Here is an 18,635-nt window from a genome sequence, read left to right as displayed (position 1 = left end):
TGTAGCAGTTAAAGTGCCAGCAATCGAAATCGAGGTTCGAATCACACACTGTCTTTACGGTGTTTGTTCGTTCTCCCCGTGTCTGCGTGGTTTTTCCTCGAGGGGCTCTAGATTTATCCCACTGTTCAAAGCATACCAAGGGTTGAAGGTCAATAGGATGTAACTAGGTAGCATTGGCTCATGGGCCAAAAGGGCCTGTTTCATGCTGAAGGGCTAAAAAAATTAAAAATTATTAGGGGAACTTCTTCACACAGCTGAAGTGGAGAATAAGGGCTAATTGTTTAAGAAAAATTTGGACAGGCACATGGATGAGCTATGGACTGGGTGCAGGTCAGTGAGATTTGACAGAAAAATAGATGGTACAGACTAAAAGTGCCAAAGGAGCCGGTTTATGTTTTGTAATATTCTATGGTTCTATTCATGGAATTCAGTAAACAGTGCCCCCAACCTTGTGCTAAACAGTAACAAGGACAAAGAACAGTCCACGTGGAAGCATTGCACATAGCAGGTGGACTGGCCAAGAGGTGATGATAACTAACCTGCAAGCGGGCCAGGATGCTGGCTTTCTTACAGTTGGAAGAGAAACTCCGAGCACAAGAGACACTGCAGAACCTCTTCGTTTTGGAATAGAAAGTTTCCCGGACTCCTTTAATGCTACACAACTCGCAGATCGCTTCAATGATTGAAAACAAAAGCACAGCACAATTTTAAACAGCAAAACCGAAACAGGTGAGGAAGTGCTGGGTTTCACAAGTTGGGGGATCAAGTTCAAGAGTCAAGAGGTCATGTGGCAACTCTACAAATCTCTGGTGAGACCACACTTGGAGTGTTGTGTTCAGTTCTGGCCACCTCATTACAGGAAGGATGTGGAAGCTATGGAGAGGGGGCAGAGGAGATTTACCAGGATGTTGCAGGGATTGGAAAGCAAGTCTTATGAGTCAAGGTTAGCAGAGCTGGGACTTTTCTCTTTGAAGCATTGAAGGATGAGAGGAGACTTAATAGCAGTCTACAAGATTCTGAGAGGCATAGATAAGGTGGACAGTGAGAGTCTTTTTCCCAGGGTGGGAGTAGCAAACACCAGAGGAGAAAGTGAATGGAGAAGGGAGGAAAATTTAGGGGAGACATCAGGGGTAAGATTTTTATACGAAGAGTTGTGGGGGCCTGGAATGTGGTGGTGGAGGCTGGAACATAAGGGACATTGAAGTAACTTTTGGACAGACACATGGATGAAAGAAAACCAATGGGTTACAGGGTAGGGAGGGTTTAGATTTTTTTTTGGTAGGTCAGCCTTCTTTTTCTTCTTTGGCTTGGCTTCGCGGATGAAGATTTATGGAGGTGTAATGTCCACGTCAGCTGCAGGCTCGTTTGTGGCTGACAAGTCCGATGCGGGACAAGCAGACACAGTTGCAGCGATTGCAAGGGAAAATTGGTTGGTCGGGTTTGGGTGTTGGGTTTTTTCTCCTTTGTCTTTTGTCAGTGAGGTGGGCTCTGCGGTCTTCTTCAAAGGAGGTTGCCGCCTGCTGAACTGTGAGGCGCCAAGATGCGTGGTTTGAGGCGATATCAGCCCATTGGCGGTGGTCAATGTGGCAGGCACAAAGAGATTTCTTTAGGCAGTCCTTGTACCTCTTCTTTGGTGCACCTCTGTCTTGGTAGCCAGTGGAGACCTCGCCATATAACACGATCTTGGGAAGGCGATGGTCCTCCATTCTGGAGACGTGACCTACCCAGCACAGTTGGATCTTCAGCAGTGTGGATTCGATGCTGTCAGCCTCTGCCATCTCGAGTACTTCGATGTTGGGGATGAAGTCGCTCCAATTAATGTTGAGGATGGAGCGGAGACAACGCTGGTGGAAGTGTTCTAGGAGCCGTAGGTGATGCCGGTAGAGGACCCATGATTCGGAGCCGAACAGGAGTGTGGGTATGACAACAGCTCTGTATACGCTAATCTTTGTGAGGTTTTTCACTTGGTTGTTTTTCCAGACTCTTTTGTGTAGTCTTCCAAAGGCGCTATTTGCCTTGGCGAGTCTGTTGTCTATCTCGTTATCAATTCTTGCATCCGATGAAATGGTGCAGCCGAGATAGGTAAACTGGTTGACCGTTTTGAGTTTTGTGTGCCCGATGGAGATGTGGGGGGGCTGGTAGTCATGGTGGGGAGCTGGCTGACGGAGGACCTCAGTTTTCTTCAGGCTGACTTCCAGGCCAAACATTTTGGCAGTTTCCGCAAAACAGGACGTCAAGCGCTAAAGAGCTGGCTCTGAATGGGCAACTAAAGCGGCATCGTCTGCAAAGAGTAGTTCACGGACAAGTTGCTCTTGTGTCTTGGTGTGAGCTTGCAGGCGCCTCAGATTGAAGAGACTGCCATCCGTGCGGTACCGGATGTAAACAGCGTCTTCATTGTTGAGGTCTTTCATGGTCAGCCTAACAGAGGGCCAAAGGGCCTGTACTGTGCTTTATGTTCTATCATCTGTGTTCACAATAAATTGTGGAAATCTTGAAGAAGTGCCCAGTTGGGTTTGGAAAGCTGAGGTCCAGTGAAGTTCCTGGTCCCTCCATGCACACTGGTTGGTATCAGAATCTTGGCTCTCACCAATCTGTTTTGGTGGCCTTGGATGTTGCCGCTAACTTTGAGCAAAAGAATCAGTAGGGACACGAGCCCAGCACCTCCAGCTTCATGACCAGTTTCAACCCCTATCTCCTCCCCAACAGCTATCAGGCTCTTATCCCTCCCTAAACTGGTCTAACTATAAACATTCAAGGTCCACCAAAGAAATATTGGGCCTATAGAAATGTCACTTTTATTATTGTTCAGACTTCATCTGTGAATATTTTCTATCCTTTATATGTTTTATCTATTTTTGTCCATGGTGCATTACAGTCATTTAACACACACCAGTTTCCTGTCTTTGGTCTAAAGTGAAAACACACAGAGATGCTGGACGAAATCAACCAGTCTCACAGTGTCCACAGGAGGTAAAGATAGATTGATATTTCTGGCCTGAGCCCTTCTTCAAGGTAGAAGCAAAAGGCAGGTAGGTATCTTGATGAAAGACTACAGATTAAGGGGGAAGAATGGGAAGGGGGTGGGGTGGGGAAAGAGGAGTCCAGACTGAAGAGACAAAAGAAGATAAGAGGAGAGGTGAGAATTGATTTTGCCTCTGTGAAAGGAGACGGTGGGGGGGGGGGGGGTAGGGTGGAGAATTAGAGCTGGGAACTGAGTTACAGGTAAAGCTTAAACAGGTTATTCCCTGCACCGAAGAAGAATGAAGGGGTTTTGACACAGGTATTTAAAATCATGAGGGGATAGACAGAGTAAATATAGGTCAGCTTTTTCCACTGAGGATAGGTGAGATACCAACCAGAGAACATGGGTTAAGAGTGAAGGGTAAAGGGGGGGGGGGGGGGGGGAAGAAAGGAAAACATGAGTTGGAAACTCTACACAGAGGGGTGGGAGTGTGGAACAAGCTGCCAGCTGAAGTGGTGAATGCCAGCTCAATTTTAACATTTAAAAGGAATTTGGACTGGTACATGGATGGGAGAGGTATGAAGGGCTATGGACTGTGTAAAGTTCAGTGGAACTATACAAAAAAAAAGTTCAACACAGACTAGAAGGGTCAAAGGAACCTGTTTCTGTGCTGTGATGTTCTATGGTTCGAAGATAACACAGGGAAGAGGAGATAGGGTGGAAGAGGTTTCACAGAAACAGAAGTCAACCTTAATGCTATCTGATTGGAAGGAACCCAGACAGAAGATGAGATGTTGTTCCCCCATCTCTGGGTGGTCATTTACTGCCAGACATTTTGGTCTGTCCCCATTGAAAATTTAGTGACCTTAATTTTAATTGACTCAACATTCCCTATCCAATGCAGGAGGTGAATCCCACGGTTCCACTACCCTTGGAACCAAAGGCACTTCCCAACAGGCTCACTACAATTTTAAAGATTCCTATCGGTTATTCATTTGTGGAGTAAAACTCTAAAGTCCGCTGACGCCATGATTGAAGTAAAAACATGATGCTGGAGAGACAGCGAACTTTATATAACAAAGATAAAGGTACAGAATCAATGAGTCGAGCTTGAGCCCCTTATCAAGGTACGAACAAAATGTAGGCAGGTGCCCGAATAAAATGGTAGGGTGGAGGGGAAGGGGAGGATCACAGTCCCACAGGCAGGAGGTAATAGGTGGATAAGGGAGGGAGGGCACAGCTGCAAACAGAGGTGGGGGGGGTGGCCCTGTGAATGGAGAGGAAGGGGTGGGGGGGGCTAGAGGAAAGGAAACAGAGGGATGGGGAGTGGAGCAAGAACCAGGAGCGATTACTGAACAACGTACCCATTCCAGGATCTCTATTGACGGATGAGTCCTCATCATTGTTTGCCACTCCCGCCACTGACTCAGAGTCCAAATCACGCCGCTGGTCCCTCTCCTGCCCCTCCGTGCTCTCGTCACTCGATTCCTCAGAGGTGAAGTTCCCATTGTTGCTACTCGTACTGCTGTGTTCCTCCACACTATCGCAGCCGTCAAACAGCTCAAAGTCTTCCTCACTATTGCCTACAAAGGCCATTCTGGTATCATTCTGAGGCTGAAAAAGCAATGGGGAGAAAGTAGGGTCAGGGAAGCACGTATATCATTCCAGCACAGTGCAGGCCCTTCGGCCCAAGATGTGCTGACCTACATAAACCTACTCAATGATCTAAACTGTACCCACCTCACACCCATAACCCTCTAGTTTTCCTGCCTTCTGAGCATCTTCTAAATGTCCCGATGGTTCCAGCCTCCACCAATTTATCCCTGGCGTCTCCCCTGTAGTTTCCTCCCCCACCTTGTAGAGACGTCCTCTGGTGTTTGCTACTGTCGCGCTGGGAAAACAGTGCTGGCTGTCCACCCCGTCCATGCCTTGCAGAATCTCGTTAGCCTCTATTACATCACCTCCAAAGGGAATAGCTCTGCTTACCGTGACGTGAAACACATGATTGTAGCAGCAACAAAGATGCTGGAGGAACTCAGCAGGTCTCGCAGCGTTTACCGGAGGTAAAGATGTAACAATTCTGGACATTGATTCTGGCTATCGAAGGTTCATTATGCGTGATTTTACCTACATGAAAGTCTGGAGAAGCCCTTGGCTTTCTTTTTTGGCAATTTCTGCTCTGTGACCTGGTTAATAAATTTGAATGTTATATCCCAGGGCAGAGTCAGCACCAACATTCCCTCCAATTTTTAGTAGCCAGTGTGCGCAAAAAAAATTCTTAGGTTGTGCAAATTTTTTCCCTGTGACAAAAGTACGTGTGTACTGAATGCTTGTGCAAACGTAAACTTGAAATTGTTTCAAGTTCAATTATACAAACAGATAACTCCAGTTTCCAAATCATAGATAAATATTTCTCACAGAACATGCATGACCTATAGAGCTTTTGGTGCAGCAGTTTCTACTATTTTGTGAAGCCGTTCAACTTTAAACTGGCAGTTCTTTGTGATTCACGCCTTCACTTCTTTTGAATTTGACACAAGGAATCAATATTTTATTCAAAAAAATTGATGTGCAAATGTGGTATTTGAAAAACTGCCTAACTAATTAAAGAAACGGTTAGCTAAGAGATTATTTTTAATGTCTAATTATTAATTACTATATTGTTTTAGGTAACTAATCTTTTGTGTGCACATTCATTTCCTTGGTGCACTGGTTGTAAGATGCGTGTGCTCACGCTCAGAGGGACAGTGATCAAGACATTGGCATTGTCATATTTATGCAAATCAGATCTCTGTATCGCAGGAACCTACTCAACAGATAATTGGCTGCAGCGTCGCATCTCATAACAGAGTTGAAACAAATTTATAATCATTTTCACTTTAGTCATACTCTACAGGACAAGTTTTAAGTGGGCTGGGATAATAGTTAGGTCTTGGAACCCTTTGTTCAGTGAGCTATGGAAAATAAAGTGGTGAGGGAGGGGGGAGACAGGGAAATGGTTCCTTGCAACAAAACATTCAATCTGACAATATCATTACAAGTGGAGGAGTTTGGCGAGATTCAGTGTGTCACCGAAGAATCCTGAAAACTTCTACGGTGTCCCATGGGTTGCATCATTGTCTAATATGGAGGTGCCTACACTCAGGACAAGAAGAAACTCCCAAAGGTTATTATTTCCACCTGCACCATCACAGGCACCAGACTTAACTCCATTTTTTAAAATAATTTTTTTATTTTTCACTCTGTGAACCATTACAACCAAGATATATATTAACGTTTCTCATTAAATATACACAGTGGCATTTTCTCCCTTCCCCCACCCCTACCCTCCCTCCCCCCTTCCCACCCCCTCCAAAACCAATAAATATTCAACATATTCAATAAAACCATGAAACAATGTCTTCACATAATGAAAAATAAACTGACTTCACTCCATTGAGGACATCAACAAGAGGCTGTGTCTCTAGAAAGCAGACTATATCCACAAGGACCCCCACCACACAGGCTGTCCCCTCTTCATATTGCTACGATCAGTCACTCCATTGAGGACATCAACAAGAGGCTGTGTCTCTAGAAAGCAGACTATATCCACAAGGACCCCCACCACACAGGCTGTCCCCTCTTCATATTGCTACCATCGATGTAAACGGTACAGGAGCACCCAGAGACACAAGGGCAGCTTCATCCTCTCCACCATCAGATTCCTGAACAATCAATGAACAACAGACACAGCCTTACTTCAAAATCAGAATTTGTTGTCTTGAATAAGTCATGACATTTGGTGTTTTGGGGCAGCACCAATAGCACAATCATATTATGAACCATCTTACAACAACAATATGAAAAATGAAAATAGTAATGTACAAACAAAAAGGCAGTGCCTTTTGTTCATTGATTATTCCAGATTCTGACTTTTCTACGAACTATTTTATTTATTTTGTACATAAACGTTTGCACTGAGATGCTGCCTCGCAACAAGGAATTTTGTGACACACTCGTGACAATAAATTATGATTTTGCCGATAATCACCTACTTTCCAGGACTCAGGCACAACTCCAAGGCAAAATAAATCAAATATAAATTGAAGCAACAGTAATTCCATCCTTAAAACCCACCAGCTCTCAGTTGCGGAGCAACAATGTAATTCTGACAACTTCCTTCATCCCAGCAGGTAACAAATTAACTTCAACAGAAAGTATCAAACATATTATGAAGACAATTTCTTGGGAAAGGAACAGCAACAAGACAATGACACCTCATTGGAAAAGACAGGGGTTTCAGTTATCAATGAACTTGCAGGTAATTTCAATGTCAAATGTTCTCGCTTCCCATTTATTTTAGCAACACTTTTTAAAAATAATCTCACAATACCTCATCGGTTCAGTTCCAAAGCAACTTAGTCTCTGAACCAAGATCACATTGCGGCCATCTTAGGAAGGGCTATCACCGTGCAAGGTGGTGGCTTATTGGAGGGACGGTCATCCTCTTCAGCCAATAGGAAGCGCTGATATTTCACAGCTGATTACGCCCCCCCTTGGTTGATAGAGCATTCTGGGAGATGCAGTGGATAGAGTTGGATTTATTGTATTGCTCTCACCCACTTTAAGTCATCCTTTACCTGCGTTCACACCACACCCCTCTCAACCTGCAGTCTCCACTTATTTGTGCAGTGCATCACTTGTCCCCACTTCTATTGTTTGCTCTAGCAGCTCGTTCCATACACCACAACCACCCATCCCCCATTTCTTCTGTGTGTAGAAGGTGCCCTTCAGGTCCCTTTTAAATCTTTCCCCACTCACCTCAAAACTGAGTGTTTTAGTTTCAGGAGGTCAGTAAGAAGAGACATCTGCAGATGGTGGGGTCTGTTGCAGTGCTCTAGATTCAGATTTACACATTCTGAGGCAAGAGCTATCACTGTTTCTTGCTTTATCTATTCCACATCTTCACAAGGAATCTTAGAGTCATTAAAGGTATCACATAAGCAACTCTTCAAGTTTTTCTTTGTTATCATCCAATTCTACACGTACAACCTGACGAAACAGTGTTCTCTGTGTAAAAACATGTAAACACATACAGGCAAACAGTACATCTGCAGCACATATATAAAAAGAGGTATAAACAGGGATTGTATGAGCAGTTCATCAGACATTCAGCATTCTCACTGACCGTAGGAAGAAGCTGTTCCTCAGCCTGGTGGTACAGGCTCTAATACTCCTGTATCTCTTCCCCGACGGGAGCAGCTGAAAAATGCTGTGTGCGAGTGGAAGGGGGTCCTCAATTATTTGCGCACCCTCTTTAGACAACAATCCCGATAGATCATGTCGACATGAAAGAGGGAGACACAGTATTCCTCTCTGCCACTTTTATGGTCCACGAAGACACGAGGAGAACAGACAAAATCCTTACAGTCAGCACAGGATTTGAACACCAGTCCAATCGCTGGTGCTGCAAAGGTGTGGATTAACAGATATGCGAACCATACCACAATATTGTGTATCCAGGGTAGGTCACTTGTCAAGAGAACTCCAAAGAACTTGGGGCTCTCCATTCTCTTTACTACAGTTATTGATGTGTAGTGAAAGGTGGCCATTCCAGATCTTCCTGAAGTCCACGATCATCTCCTTCATCTTGTCCACGTTGTAGCTCAGCTTGTCATTCTCACACCTTTTCATGACAGTCTCCACCTCTTCTCTGCAGTGCGACTCATCGTTGAGCAAACTGCTCCAGGGGTTTGCACAGGTCCCAAATAACCAATTCGTTGTGGGGAAAATCACATCATTGCAAACATAGATAGCTTAAATTGTCTGGGTTTAAACATCCATTTATCGAAGCTGTTTAATATTAAAGAGTTTTCTCCGTAAATGGTTAGGATGAGTTAAAGTGGATGAGGGCAATACAATAAATCCATCTCAATGCACTGCATCTCCCAGAATGCTCTATCAACCGAGGTGGGGGGGGGGCATAATCACCTGTGCAATATCAGCACTTCCTATTGGCTGAAGAGGATGACCGTCCCTCCAATAAGCCACCACCTTGCACGGTGATAGCCCTTCCTAAGATGGCCGCAATGTGATCTTGGTTCAGAAATTAAGTTGCTTTGGAACTGAACCGATGAGGTATTGTGAGATTATTTTTAAAAAGTGTTGCTAAAATAAATGGGAAGTGAGAACATTTGGCATTGAAATTACCTGCAAGTTCATTGATAACTGAAACCCCTGTCTTTTCCAATGAGGTGTCATTGTCTTGTTGCTGTTCCTTTCCCAAGAAATTGTCTTCATAATATGTTTGATACTTTCTGTTGAAGTTAGTTTGTTACCTGCTGGGATGAAGGAAGTTGCCAGAATTACATTGTTGCTCCGCAACTGAGAGCTGGTGGGTTTTAAGGATGGAATTACTGTTGCTTAAATTTATATTTGATTTATTTTGCCTTGGAATTGTGTCTGAGTCCTGGAAAGGAGGTGATTATCAGCAAAATCATAATTTATTGTCACGAGCGTGTCACAAAATTCCTTGTTGCGAGGCAGCATCTCAGTGCAAACGTTTATGTACAAAATAAATAAAAATGATGCCTGGAAAAGTCCAAATAAGGCAGGGTCATTGTCCATTCAGGAATCTGATGGCGGAGGGGAAGAAGCTGCCCTTGTGCCTCTGAATGATTGTCTTCAGGCTCCTGTACCTTTTCCCCCAATGGTAGCAATGGCCTGGGTGATGGGGGTCCTTGAGGATGGAAGCTGCTTTCTTAAAACACTGCCTCTTGTATGATGTCCTCGATGGAGTGAGGTCTGGTGCTTGTGGTGTTGCAGGCTGAGTTAACCAGCCTCTGGATTTTTTTCTTGTCCTGAATGTTGGCACTATTGTAGCAGGCAGTGATGCAACCAGCCAGAATGCTCTCCATGCTACACCCATAGAAGTTTCTGAGAGTCTTCAGTGACCTTCCGAATCTCCTCAAACTCCTCATCCTGGTAATGATGTTATCAGATTGAGGGATTTATAGTTTGCAACAATTTCCCTGTCTCTCCCCTCTCCCACCATTTTATTTTGCTCAGCTCACTGGACAAAGGGTTCTAAGATATAACTATTATCCCAGCCCAATTAAAACATGTCCTATGGAGTGTGATTAAAATGAAAATGATTACATATTAGTTTTAAATGTGTTATGAGATGTGACACTGTAGCCAATTATCTGTTCAGCGGTTTCCTGGATTACAGAAGATCTTGTGTAAATTTGACAGTGCCAATTGTTTTGACTCTGCTAACCTTTCAATATCTTCACCAGCTAACTCAGTAGACATTTGCCCACAGAGAAAGCCAATGGCTTCTCCAGACTTTCATGTAGATTAGGTCGAACGTAATGAGCCTTAGATAGGGTCGACAGCCAGAATCTTTATCCAGAGTTGCCACACACTATTGAAGCAAGATGGTGGCATGGACCAATTCAGCAGCGGCTGCTCTGGACATCCGTTGCACCAGAAACTCACAAGCTGGTGCCATGCACAGCTTTTGATTCAAGGAGATTGGACTTTGGATCATTGACTCAGGTGTTATAAAAGGAAAGCGCTGAACATGAGGATCCGAGTTGATGCTGTGAAGTTGCAGAGAACTCGACCACTGAAGAACTGAGATCCAGGTGCTGCCTAGAGAGGAGATCGAGCCACTATGTGTCATTGTGTCCTGGCGGCTTTTCAGACTCTACAGTAATGTCGTGGATGCCTGATATCGGGGGTAGAGAGGAGAGAATGGAGCGGCAGAGTTGGAATAATGTCCAGTTGCGATTGGAGCCTCAGAGATGTGCCAAGTTCAGAGGCTAAAAATGTGTGTCCTGGACCTCATGGTAAAGTCCGGAGGATGAGTTGTCCCAGGTCTCGGGGACAGACGACACTGGTGTTTCTGAGAGCTCTGTGAATTATGACTGTTTTTCCCTCAACACTGGTGGACTTTTTCAACATCTTGTCCTGGAGAGGTTGGTGACCTGAACTGGGAAGGCCACATGACTAGCAGCCCATAGCGGCCCCTCAGGATCAGGGAATGTTCTTCTCCACTTGAACTGGCGAACATTTTTAACATCTAGTTTGCAACCAGACTTGTGTCATTGTTTAATCTCTGAACAATTATTTGTTTTGTTTATGTCAAGCAGCTTTTTAAAATCAAGAACATTGTCTCCTCATAATTTGTTAAAATTACAACAAAATGCACCTGATACCTGACACTAGAGGGCATGAGGCGAGAGGGGGAGAAGTTTAATATGATGGAGAAACTTGGCAGTATCGATGGGACATAAAGAATAACCAAAGTTTTGGGCCTGAGTCTTTCGTCAGGGATGCATTGACCCTAGAATATGCAGATGATCTTGTTTAAAAGGGCAAGTTTTCTTTTTACATAGAGTAGTGGATCCCTGGATCAGGCTGGCAAGGGTAGTGGTGGAGGAGACACGATAAGATGATTTAAGACCTATGAATATGTTGGAATATGGACCATGTTCAGTCAGAGGTTTCAGTTTGATTTGTTCAGCGCTGTGATCGTGGGGTGAAGGGCTCTTCCCGTGCTGTAGTGTTGTGTTCCACAGTACAAGTTCCTCCAGTTGGTGTGTGATGGAGCCTTCATACGATACCAACATCATTCCTCAGTTTGGTAACTGATTCTTTTGTGGATGCCAACATTTTAGTAATGCTTTTTTAAAAATCTGTGAGCCAGGAATTTTTTAACATACAGCATGGTAACAGGCCCTTCTGGCCTGTGCTACCCAATTTATACCCAATTAGCCTTCAGTCCCTGTACATTTCTGAATGGAGGGAGGAAACTGGACCCACTGGGGAAAACCTACGAGTTACGGGAAGAACATACAAATGCCTTACAGACAGCACAGGATGTTAACGCTGATCACCGGCACTGTAACCACGTGGCACTAACTGTGCTGCCCAATGAACCAGATGTGACAAAATCAAACCTCTGTTTCTTTACACTTCAGTAGACTTTACATGAAGCAAAACTGTCATTTCTGATCCAGGGACATAACAGATGGAGTTGGTGTGAAGGATTTGTTAGTTGGACACCTCAAATTTGATCAGCCCACCTGGAGAACGACACCTCATACACCAGGCTGCTGTTCATCGACTTCAGCTCAGCGTTTAATACAATCGTTTCCCAGAGGGACTGGGGAAGGTCTTCTCTCTGGGACTTGACTGATCCTGAACATCCTACCGGAAAGACCCCAGTCTGGGTTGGTAGCAGAATGTTGAGCCCCATCACGCTGAGCCCTGATGCACCTCAGGGCTATGTGCTCAGCCCACTCCTGTTCACGCTACTGACCCATGACTGTATCCCCAGATCCATCTCCAACAGTGTTATCAAATTTGCAGATGAGACAAGTCGTCTGCCTCATCAGCAAGAAGGATGAGTCGCACTGTAGAGAAGAGATGGAACTTCTCATAAAATGGTGTGGGAGTAATAACCAGAGTCTCAATGTTGACAAGATGAAGGAAATGATCACAGATGTCAGGAGGAACAGGGACAACCACCCTTCATTACATATCAACTGTTCTGTAGTGGAGAGCACCAAGTTCCTTGGAGTTCACTCATCTCATGATCTATCATGAACACTCAACATCTCCTCACTTGTCAGGAAGGCGCAACGGCAACTGCCCTTCCTGAGAAGACTGAAGCGGGCAAGTCTACCGGCCACCATCATGTCAACCTTCTATAGGAGCTCTAGTAAGAGAGTCCTGGCTGGCTGCATCACGGTGTGGGTACAGTTACTGCGTATTTGTCTCTGACAATAAATTGGAAATCTGTCAGATGCTGCACAAATAAGGTTCTTAATGGGAGATAGACAAATGGGCCTTGGTGAGAAGATGGATCAACATTTCCTCCACTATTGGTCTCTGTTGATTCACTGGGGTTGCAAGCTTACTCTGCTATTTTCAAAATTTTTAGGACTGCCAGGGTGGTTCCCTGGCCGAGGAGCCTGAAACCAAGGGTTACAGACTCAAAATAAGGGATGGTCATTTAGAAGTAAAACGAGAAGAAAGTTCTTCGTTCAGGGATGCTGAAGCTTTGGTATTGTATGCCCTGGAGTTATTGCTTGCTTTTGAAACTGAGATTCTCCTGTGCCGCTTTAGTTGCCCATTCAGAGCCAGCTCTTCAGCGCTTGACGTCCTGCTTTGCGGAAACTGCCAAAATGTTTGGCCTGGAAGTCAGCCTGAAGAAAACTGAGGTCCTCCATCAGCCAGCTCCCCACCATGACTACCAGCCCCCCCACATCTCCATCGGGCACACAAAACTCAAAACGGTCAACCAGTTTACCTATCTCGGCTGCACCATTTCATCAGATGCAAGGATCGACAATGAGATAGACAACAGACTCGCCAAGGCAAATAGTGCCTTTGGAAGACTACACAAAAGAGTCTGGAAAAACAACCAACTGAAAAACCTCACAAAGATAAGCGTATACAGAGCCGTTGTCATACCCACACTCCTGTTCGGCTCTGAATCATGCGTCCTCTACCGGCATCACCTACGGCTCCTAGAACGCTTCCACCAGCGTTGTCAACATCCTCAACATCCATTGGAGCGCTTTCATCCCTAACGTCGAAGTACTCGAGATGGCAGAGGTCGACAGCATCGAGTCCACGCTGCTGAAGATCCAGCTGCACTGGGTGGGTCACGTCTCCAGAATGGAGGACCATCGCCTTCCCAAGATCGTGTTATATGGCGAGCTCTCCACTGGCCACCGTGACAGAGGTGCACCAAAGAAAAGGTACAAGGACTGCCTAAAGAAATCTCTTTGTGCCTGCCACATTGACCACCGCCAGTGTGCTGATATCGCCTCAAACCGTGCATCTTGGCGCCTCACAGTTTGGCGGGCAGGAACTTCCTTTGAAGAAGACTGCAGAGCCCACCTCACTGACAAAAGGCAAAGGAGGAAAAACCCAACACCCAACCCCAACCAACCAATTTTCCCCTGCAGCCGCTGCAACCGTGTCTGCCTGTCCCGCATCGGACTTGTCAGCCACAAACGAGCCTGCAGCTGACGTGGACTTTTACCCCCTCCATAAATCTTCGTCCGCGAAGCCAAGCCAAAGAAGAAAGAGAGGAATATAGAGAGAGGGCAGGAAATGGAGCTGAGGTATAAGATTAGTCATGATCCTGGTGAATGGCAGAGTAGGTTTAAGGATCATGTGCCTCTTCCAGCACCTGTAGTTCGCAGTCTTGTGTTATCCATGTGTGCAATAGATTTGTCGTCTTTTATCCCCTGACATTGTTTCTACCCCAGTCGATGCTTCCCAATGTGTTGAAACAACATTTCAAATCGATTTCCGAGAGCAGTGACAAATCCAGTTGTTACAGTGTGGTACAAAATCTAGGGTTTGGCATCTTGGCCACATTGAAGTTCTTTAAATTTTTTTAACTGATTAGAACAAAATGTAATATAGACATACAGCATGGCAACAGGCCCTTCTGCTCCATGAACCCATGCTGCCCAAAGGGGTGTCTTTTATCTGTTGGTCTGCTCTCCTCCCCCTCCCATTCTCCACCCCTCCCCCCCAGCCTTTGAATACAGATGCCTTTTTGCTTAGGCCTTGAGGAAGGACTAAGCCCCGAAATGTCAGTAATATCTTAACCTCCGATAAACGCTGTGAGACCTGCTGAGTTCCTCCAGTATCTTTGTTTCTGGTACAATCATGTGTTTCACGCCAAGGTTAGCAGAGCTATTCCCTTTGGAGCAAAGAAAGATGAGAGGTGATGTAATAGAAGCTGACAAGATACTGCGAGGCATGGAGAGGGTGGACAGCCAGCACTGTTTTCCCAGCGCAACAGTACCAAACACCAGAGGATGTCTCTACAAAGTGGGGGTGGAAACTACAGGGGAGACACCAGGGATAAATTGGGGGAGGCTGGAACCATCAGGACTTTAGAAGATGCTCAGAAGGCAGGAAAACTAGAGGGTTATGGGTGTGAGGTGGGTACAGTTTAGATCATTGAGAAGGTTTATGTATGTCTGCACATCTTGGGCCAAAGGGCCTGTACTGTGTTGGAATGATCTACATGCTTCCCTGACCCTACTTTCTCCCCATTGATTTTTCAGCCTCAGAATGATACCAGAATGGCCTTTGTAGACAATAGTGAGGAAGACTTTGAGCTGTTTGATGGTTGCGATAGTGTGGAGGAACACAGCAGCACGAGTAGCAGCAATGGGAACTTCACCTCGGAGGAATCGAGTGATGAGAGCACGGAAGGGCAGGAGAGGGACCAGCGGCATGATTTGGAGTCTGAGTCAGTGGCGGGAATGGCAAACGAGGACGAGGACTCGTCTGTCAATAGAGATCCTGGAATGGGTACGTTGTTCAGTGATCGCTCCTGGTTCTCGCACCCCACCCCATCCCATCCCTCTGTCTCCTTTCCTCCAGCCCCCCCACCCCTTCCTCTCCATTCACAAGGCCATCACCCCTCTCCCTGTTTGCTGCTGTGCACTCCCTCCCTTATCCACCTATTACCTCCTTCCTGTGTGCCTGGGATCCTTCCTCTGTCCCCCCCCTACTATTTTATTCAGAAGCCTGCCTACATTTTGCTCAAACCTTGATGAAAGGCCCTCCCCGCCCTCCCCGCCGCCCCCGCCCTCCCCGTCGCCCCCCGCCCTCCCCGCCGCCCCCACCCTCCCCGCCCCCCCCCCCCCCGCCGCTGACCAGAACTGAACACAACACTCCAAATGTGGTCTCACCAGAGATTTGTAGAGTTGCCACATGACCTCTTGACTCTTGAACTTGATCCCCCAACTTACGAAGCCCAGCACTTCCTCACCTGCTTCGGTTTTGTTGTTTAAAACTGTGCTGTACTTTTGTTTACAATCATTAAAGCGATCTGCGAGTTGTGTGGCATTGAAGGAGTCCGGGAAACTTTCTTTTCCAAAACGAAGAGGTTCTGCAGTGTCTCTTGTTCTCGGAGCTACTCTTCCAACTCGAAGAAAGCCAGCATCCTGGCCCGCTTGCAGGTTAGTTATCACCACATCTTCACCACATCTTGGCCACATCTGAGACACAACCAGCTATGTGCAATGCTTCCACCTGGGCAGTTCTTTGACTTTACAACTGTTTAGCTCAAGGTCATTTTGGCCCTCAAGCCTGTGGCATCCAATTGACCTACATCCCCTGGTAAGTTTGGACGTTGGGAGGAAACTGGACCCCCGGAGGTAAACCCACACAGAAACGGGGAGAGCATTCAAACTCCTTACAGACAGCGTGAGATTCAATACCAGTCCTAAAAGCTGGCGCAGTAACAGCAATGACCTATCTGCTATGCTAACTGTGCCGCCCTAAACCTTTGCACTTTGACCCATAACCCATGCCCTCTGGTCTGTATCTCACTTACCCAAGGTGACGCAATTGCTGCCATTGTAGAATCCCCAAAAATGACAGCTGTAGAAGTTAATCTCTGACATCAAATTTGCAGTACTGTGTACAGTTTTGGTCACCAAATTATAGGAAAGATATAAACAAAATAGAGAGAGTACAGAGAAGGTTCATGAGAATGTTGACAGGATTTCAAGGTTTGAATTACAGGGAAAGGTTGTGCAGACTCTGGCTTTTTTCTCTGGAGCGTAGAAGATTGAGGGGGGACTTGATAGAGGTGTTTAAGATTTTAAAAGGGACAGACAGAGTAAATGTGGATAGGCTTTTTCAATTAAGAGTGAGAGAGATTCAAACTAGAGGGCATGGCTTAAGATTGAAGGGGGAAAATTATAAGGGGAACATGAGGGGAAATTTCTTTATGCAAAAGGTGGTAGGGATGTGGAATGAGCTTCCGACAGACATGGTTGAGGCGGGATCATTGGTTACATTTAAGGAAAGACTGGATCGTTACATGGAGAGGAGAGGACTGGAGGGGTATGGACCGGGTGCTGGTCAGTGGGACTAGGAGGGTGGGAATTTGTTACGGCGTGGACTAGTAGGGCTGATCTGGCCTGTTCTGTGCTGTAAGTGGTTATATGGTTATCTAATGACGTGGAGCTGAGCATCTGTAATGGTGACCAGCTGAATGATGTCCAAATCTAGCTGATTCTTTGGTCCACACCACGTTCATGCCCTCGGCGAAATGTTTGACTCCTACCTGCCATTCTGAGTCTACTGACATCCATCGAGAACAAAACCAACCCAAAATGTTGACGGATGATTCCTCTCCATGGACGCTGCGTGTCCCACTGAGTTCCTTCAGCTTCTTGTTGATTCCTCAAGGTTCCAGCATCTGCAGTTCTTGTGTTTCGTTAGTTCTCGACCTGTATTAATCTAAACTCACTGATCAGGGTCCTTTTTAAAAAAAACAACACAACAATCTAATCAGTCCGAAAAATCCCTGCCCACGTGAGCCTGGGGGTTGTTGTCTGATTCACGAGGGGGGAAATCCACAGACCAGTGGAGCAACAGACTGTCCAAATGTCTCAGCCAATAGGGTCAGCATGGCTATCACAACGGATTTACAGTGCCAGCAACTTGGGTTCGAATCCGGCGCTGACTGGAAGGAGTTTGAATGTTCTCCCCGAGTCTGCGTGAGTTTCCTCCCACCGTTCAAAAATTGTATGGGCAACTGCCTACATTTTGCTGATGTGTTGATGAGGGGCTCAAGCCTGAAACGTTGGTTATGTATCTTTATCTTTGCTGTATAAAGATCGCTGTTAGACCAGCTGAGTTTCTCCAACATTGTTACTTTATTTCAATCACGGTGTCTGCAGACTTTTGTGTTTTACCTCTTTCTTTGTTTGCATGTGTACATTGAGTACAGGTTTTTGCACGACCAATAAGTGGTAATTCTGCCTCACGCACAGGAAAAAGAATCTCAAGGATGTATGTGATGTCATGGATGTACTCTGGCAACAAATCTAAAATCTCTCTCCTCAAATCTTGCCTGACCTGGTCATCTTGTCAGTTTTTGTTTGTGTAACGATTACTTTCTTCTTGGTGTACAGGGGAAGCCACCAACGAAGAAAGCAAAGGTGTTGATCAAAGCTCCATGGGTAGCGAAACGGGGGTATTTTCTGCCCAATCAATCGGCAGGGCTGGAGGAAAAGAGCACTCAGAGTGGCAGTTCTGGTAAGACTCGCAAAGTCTGGAAACAGATCAACATCATAGCCAAGAGGGACTAAATCCCCCCCACCCCAAACAAGGTGTGGTTTTACAGATCTGGCTGTTTCCAATGACTGTTCATCAAAAAAATTATAAGGTGGGGGGGGAAGGGCTTGGTGGAAAATTAGTAAAAACACAAAGCTGGAGAAAATCAGTTATAATTCTTCTTGAAGGTCAAAAGCCCAAAACATTTATTATATCACTTTATCTTTGCTGTATAAAGTGCCCTGTTTGACCTGCTGAATTTCTTCAGCATCGAGTTTTTACTTCACCCACAGTGCCTGCAGCCTTTCTTGCTTTACTAATGGTGACAAACGAGGTGGTGGCTCTGCCTCAGCCCCAGGGAACCAGTTGGATGCTGACCTCTGGTGGAGTTTGTGTCCATGGGAGCATCTGCCCACATCCCAGAGATATGCTGCTCGTTACACCTCCCTTGGCAAGTGGCAAAAACAATTGAAAGTGGTGAAGGGGCATCTGAGAAAGCATAAGTTACATTGCTTTAGGGAAGGGGGGGAATGGTGCTATAAGATCATTGTGCTAGAGGTCAGCAGGAATCTTGTGG

The 18,635-nt window shown here is 45.7% G+C and overlaps 2 protein-coding genes across 10 annotated transcripts in view; one reads left to right on the top strand and one right to left on the bottom strand.

Annotated features, from left to right (window-relative positions):
* The window catches only part of LOC138748355 (lethal(3)malignant brain tumor-like protein 2), a 96,276-nt gene extending 88,866 nt beyond the window's left edge, over nt 1-7,410 (bottom strand). For 5 of the 6 annotated variants that reach the window (XR_011347968.1, XR_011347970.1, XR_011347969.1 and 2 more), the window contains exons 1-3: nt 7,335-7,410; nt 4,327-4,576; nt 540-673 (exon numbers count right to left, since the gene is read on the bottom strand). Coding sequence is in view for 3 of the 6 variants with exons in the window: in XM_069908398.1 (XP_069764499.1) it covers nt 540-673; nt 4,327-4,558 (366 nt within the window). In the remaining 3 variants the exon portion in view is untranslated. The remainder of the gene's footprint in view (nt 1-539; nt 674-4,326; nt 4,577-7,334) is intronic. The other variant, XM_069908400.1, reaches the window with a different exon arrangement.
* LOC138748358 (lethal(3)malignant brain tumor-like protein 2) overlaps nt 620-18,635 on the top strand; it is a 50,152-nt gene continuing 32,136 nt past the window's right edge. For 3 of the 4 annotated variants that reach the window (XM_069908405.1, XM_069908403.1, XM_069908406.1), the window contains exons 1-4: nt 9,006-9,079; nt 15,046-15,295; nt 15,815-15,948; nt 17,917-18,040. In XM_069908405.1, coding sequence (XP_069764506.1) covers nt 15,064-15,295; nt 15,815-15,948; nt 17,917-18,040 — 490 coding nt within the window. In that variant the 5' untranslated portion in view covers nt 9,006-9,079; nt 15,046-15,063. Of the gene's footprint in view, nt 730-9,005; nt 9,080-15,045; nt 15,296-15,814; nt 15,949-17,916; nt 18,041-18,635 lie in introns of those variants that run through there. The other variant, XM_069908404.1, reaches the window with a different exon arrangement.

The sequence above is a fragment of the Narcine bancroftii genome, chromosome 13, assembly GCF_036971445.1.
Source record: "Narcine bancroftii isolate sNarBan1 chromosome 13, sNarBan1.hap1, whole genome shotgun sequence".
NCBI lineage: Eukaryota > Metazoa > Chordata > Chondrichthyes > Torpediniformes > Narcinidae > Narcine > Narcine bancroftii.
The sequence above is the reverse complement of the archived record's forward strand: the minus strand, read 5'-3'. Positions and strand labels throughout refer to the sequence as shown.